Source organism: Cyprinodon variegatus, unplaced genomic scaffold, assembly GCF_000732505.1.
Source record: "Cyprinodon variegatus isolate N-32 unplaced genomic scaffold, C_variegatus-1.0 Scaffold619, whole genome shotgun sequence".
NCBI lineage: Eukaryota > Metazoa > Chordata > Actinopteri > Cyprinodontiformes > Cyprinodontidae > Cyprinodon > Cyprinodon variegatus.
In genome coordinates, this window is record NW_015151072.1 from 403866 (window position 1) to 408715 (window position 4850).

General features: G+C 41.1%; 1 protein-coding gene across 1 annotated transcript in view; it reads right to left on the reverse strand.

Annotated features, from left to right (window-relative positions):
- Window positions 1-3648: 3648 nt before the first annotated feature.
- Window positions 3649-4850, reverse strand: part of LOC107096381 (calcium-dependent secretion activator 1-like) — a gene marked incomplete at its 5' end in the record, with an annotated part of 113289 nt that continues 112087 nt past the window's right edge. The window contains 2 exons of the mRNA XM_015393001.1: window positions 3649-3707; window positions 3807-4064. Coding sequence (XP_015248487.1) covers window positions 3649-3707; window positions 3807-4064 — 317 coding nt within the window. The remainder of the gene's footprint in view (window positions 3708-3806; window positions 4065-4850) is intronic.

The window sequence follows — 4850 nt, forward strand, 5'->3', positions numbered from 1 at the left end:
GTGAAATAGCTCACGTTTTTATACACGCAAACCTTTGATAGATCCGGCCCTAAGTGTTTTTGGATGGTTATTCAGAAGAGTACAAATAACTTCAAAATTCAATTTTTAACTACATTTCTTTAAAAGACGTGAAATATTTTCTTGACTCAAATGGTTGGTTATTAGGATGCCAGTCCAACTCTCAGAGACAAAACTCCAAAGTGTTTAAAGTTATTATCAAACATTACTCTGCAAGGTTTATGCATAAACTATAATACTAAATGTCTAAGATATTCACTCTAATTTGAATATAATAGCAATACTAAGAATGTTTATAGAGAAAAAAAGTGGGTTAAAAAACAACCAGGTCTAGTTGTTAGGAATCCAGTTTGTGTGGTCTGTTTTGTGTCTGTCTCTCCCTCCACCACCAGGTGGCGCCCTGTACTTGTTGGTCCTTCCTGCACACCTGCGGCGCTTTGGATCATTATCTGGAGGAGAACTTAAGCAGTGGACTGTCACTACCTCGACGCCAGAGTGTTTGCCAGTTTTGGGTACTCTAGCCATGCTTAGATTAGCTGAGTCTAACCTGAGTCTTTGTTTCACTAAACCTAACTGAGTCTTTGTTTCACTGAGTCAAACTGAGTCTTTGTCTCTCTGAGTCTAACCTTGTTTTTTGTCTTTGCCTTTGGCCTTCTTCCCCTGGAAGGATTGTTTACCGAGTTCATACTGAGCAGGGGAGAAACCTCCACATGTGCCGTTCAAGTCCCTCACGGAAATCCGTGTGACAGTCCGCTCCAGTGCTCCTTCGGGTCCAAAGTATGTCTACCTGTCCACTCTTCAACATGTCCCCTCTTCTCTGATCAACCCACACAGACTGGATGCTAGTGAGAGAAGAACCCCCCCCTAACGTGAGTCCCTCACTAGCATTTTCCTTACTGCATTCAAGATTCCCACGGTTCCTGAACTAACCACTGTGAACTTCCCTCCTCCCTTCCAGTTCCGGTTCACCAGCCCTCTGAGTTCCAAATCCAACCCCCTCTACCCTTACTTCAATAAACCTGTTTAACCTTTTGCCTTGCGCTCTGAGTGGTTCTCTGCATTTTTGGCTCAGACCTCTAAACACATCATGACACTAGTCAAGTATCCTTCAAATTACGCTAATAGTTACGTGGGTGAAATGTTGCACCGTCGCTTTAATTCAGTCACTATTGTAGATTATGGATAGAAAACAGGAAATAAAACAGCCTCCTAAATGTCATGTTCCAGCATCTAAATCATATGGAACAAAAAAATTATGTATAGATATCAATTCAGGGTTTTTGAATCAAGGAGATGTAGGATTATTTGTCTGCTTTTGATAATTGTCCTAATGTTTAAGAGGAGTTTAAGATTACAAATTGATGGTTTGAATTTTTCCTTCAGGTTCCCATGGTTCTGTCAGTTGCAGCAACTTGTGCTGAAGTCAGCAAAGCAACCCCACACCATCATACTATGACCTCCATGAAATACTGTTTTTCTCCAGATATAAAGGATGTAACCCTAATTTTGATTCTGTCTCATTATCCGAGGGGTTAATTATCCAGGAAATCTTTGGGATCAACAAGATGTTTTTTGCAATATAACTATTGCTTTTGTGTAGAAGTCACGGGGAAAAAAACTACAAAAAACTGGTGAAAGGAAGAACAGCAAAATATTTTTTAATTGAGGATCCTGGATTATGGAGTAAAATTTATTCCATTATTATTCCACACAAAGGATACATTTTATATATTCAAATTTGGGGAAAAAAAAAAAAAAAAAAAAAAACGCTACAGTATGCAGAAATAAATTTCTTTATTTTTACTTCTCAGAATTTCAATTTTTTTTTACCTATGATTTATGACACTTTTATGTTTTCAAATAAATTTCTTTCAAATGTTATTTTTTAAATTTCTTTCTTTGTTATTTTTTTTAATTTATGTTTTTTTAATTTGTTTTTGGGATTTTCACTGTTTTCAAATTTTGGGAATTTCAGATTTAGTTTTAGATTTTGCATTCTTTTCAAATTCATTTCTACAGATCAGAATCTCTTCACTTTAATCTAAACTTTAATCTAACCTATAAAGATATTCTTTCTATTTGCAGCAGACCAATGAAAGTAAATGTTTCCACACCAGAGGAAAGCCCAGCCCCAAGAGAATAATAAAAAAAAAATGTTTTAAATGCAAATTTTAAAAATCAATCTGGAAATAATAATCCAATAAATCCAATACAATGCTTGAAAAAATAAATGTAAACTGCATAAAGTTAAAATAGGAAAAATAAATGGAAACCCCCCCCAAAAAACTGACAAAACAGCAAATTTACCCTCAAAACTTTTTGAATATTTTTTTTTTTATCAGAGTTTTATTTCTGGATAAAATTTTCATCGAATTTGAATTTACAAAACATGATCTTTGTTTGCAAAAATAATGGAACAAAATCCACTCCATACTGGATGGCGGTAGAAAAGCAGTGAAAGAAAACCACTCGGTCATTCTGTATCCGCTCTCCTTCACCCTATGAAGCCCTAATGGACAGATAAATGTAAGGAGAGCCGGAGGTGTCAGTTGATGCACAGGAAAATGCAAAAAGTTTTTTTTGTGTTGATTCTTTTCATCCTTTTGCTACAAGCGATTATAAAGGAGCCATTTATTGACAGGAGACTTGCAGGTTCATGGTGAGTGGCTGAGTTGTTAGAGCCCAATAGGAATGTGATTGTGTCCAGCTCCTATTCTCTAAACTCCCATCTGGTTTAAAGGCACACTATGCAACATTTTTAGTTAATGAATGTGTTCCATAACGTTTTGGATGATTAAATGAGTCATTTCAGGTTGAACAAAGGTATTCTCGGCCGCCCTGGTGGTCTAGAGGGGAAATACCGCACTTGCAATTGCAGGAGCCCTCGGCCCGCACCCACAGGCTCAGAAGTCTTGCGAGAGTCGGTCTTGCTTTACGGCGAGAACTGCTACACGCCCCCAGTGAAAGGCATGCTGGTTGCTAGCACAGTGGCGATATTTGTGCAGTTATCATGGCAGAACAAGCGAGGAAACAGTGAAAGCCCATGTTGGAGCAGGCAAGAAAGAGGAAAAGGGCTACGGACAGAGAGAGAAGTCGTACACGGGTGAACATCGGGCAAGCTTTTTCCGAATGGCGAGAGCTAAAAGAAAAAGAAGGCTGCAAGGCTGACGCGGACCTCGCGTTTCTGCTGATGTGATTGTAAGCAACATTGGAATGGTTTCTCTCTCTCTGTGTGCATGTTCATACTGTCTGCTAAGCTCAAAACAACCGCGCCTGGCTTGATGGAGAAACCAGGAGAACAGCTGTGCATATTTACGACAGTGCACTTTTACTTGCGCCCTCTGGGGGGAGCCTCGCTGGAAAATCAACACCGGTTGCATAGTATACCTTTAACAGAAAAAATACTTAAAGGATGGGAAAAAAGTGTGCTTTGTCAGTGATGGGAGATTTAACTGAATCCAGAGCTGACTTTTTATTCAGAAACAGGCTAAAACTTTGCAATAAATTGCTAATTGATCAGCTTTTATTTTGAAAGGTAAAGAGATAAACTCTGGCTGATGAAAGTCGACAAAAGAAAATCCTCACCGAAACTTAAACCAAAGCCAAGTAGGCTGAGGTTTGATGAATGTCTCATGAAAATGGCCCCTGACTCTGGATCCCTGTGCAGATCTGTGTCACAGACGAGTAAGCTAGATGGGTACAATCAAATCATTTTTCATTGTGGTCTGCCCAGGGGGATGGCAGGGGGGTTTAGCAGCAAGAGACTTCAGGAATGACAAATGACTCACCGGTTTTGTCCGAGTTACAGAGCAGCGTCTCCTTCTCGGCTCGGAGCCCGGGGCTGGGGCCGTGCTTCATCCATGTGGCGATGGTGAACTGGTCGGTCAGATTCTGGGGAACCACCCAGTCGGGGATTTTGGCCGCCTGACGCCCATCAAACCTGAAGATCAGGTCGCTGTCACGCCCGCTGTCAGACACCAGGGAGGCCGTCCAGTTGGTGGCGCCGCCGGGGGCCGGAAGGAGGTCCGTGCTGCCCGACGAGGCCCCTGCAGGTCAGGGAATAAAGAAGAGGTGTCACTAAAGGTCCTGGGAGATGTGTAGTGCATAAAGCCTTAACCTTGGGTGTGATTATTTATGAATGAGGCAGATGACAGGGCGTCATATGTAATCAATAGAGCAAGACGAATAAAGGATGCAAGTATTGATTTGCAGCAAAGGAAACCAGCTTTAAAAAAACAGATGTGAGTCGTTCATAAAACCGCGTCTCTGTTGGAAGGAGAGTGGAAGAGAGGAGAGACGATGCAGCAGGCAGCTGCTGAAGATGACAGCGGTGCGATACGAATCGTTTACAGATGACACTTTTGTTATATGAGCCCCACAAGTCCTGACAAAAAACACCAATCATTGCAGCACAGCATTGAGTCATTTCATTCCTTCTCCCTCTGCAAACAGCTCCATCATTCCTTTTACACAATAACCTCAGTATCTCCAGCTGCGGGTGCTCCTTCTTTTCCAGCTGTCACCTTGGCAAACAATATTTGCTCGTCTTGAGCCTTGACATGTTTGATGTGCTCTTAAGTGATCTATCTTTACTTTTTTACGATGTGGCAGTGAAAAATGCCATTCCGTCCGGTTGAATGGTTTTTCTGGACTTTCGGAGGAACAATACGGAGTGAAGTTTGTTACATTATTGTTGCAAAGAAAGAACAGATTTTGTAAGGCAGACGAGCTCCGAGCCAGCTCCCATGTTAGAGGATGAAGAGAGCACATCCAGTTAGTCACAGTCAGAGAAACAGGACTACACTGGAAAACAGGCCAAGCTCCAACATCTA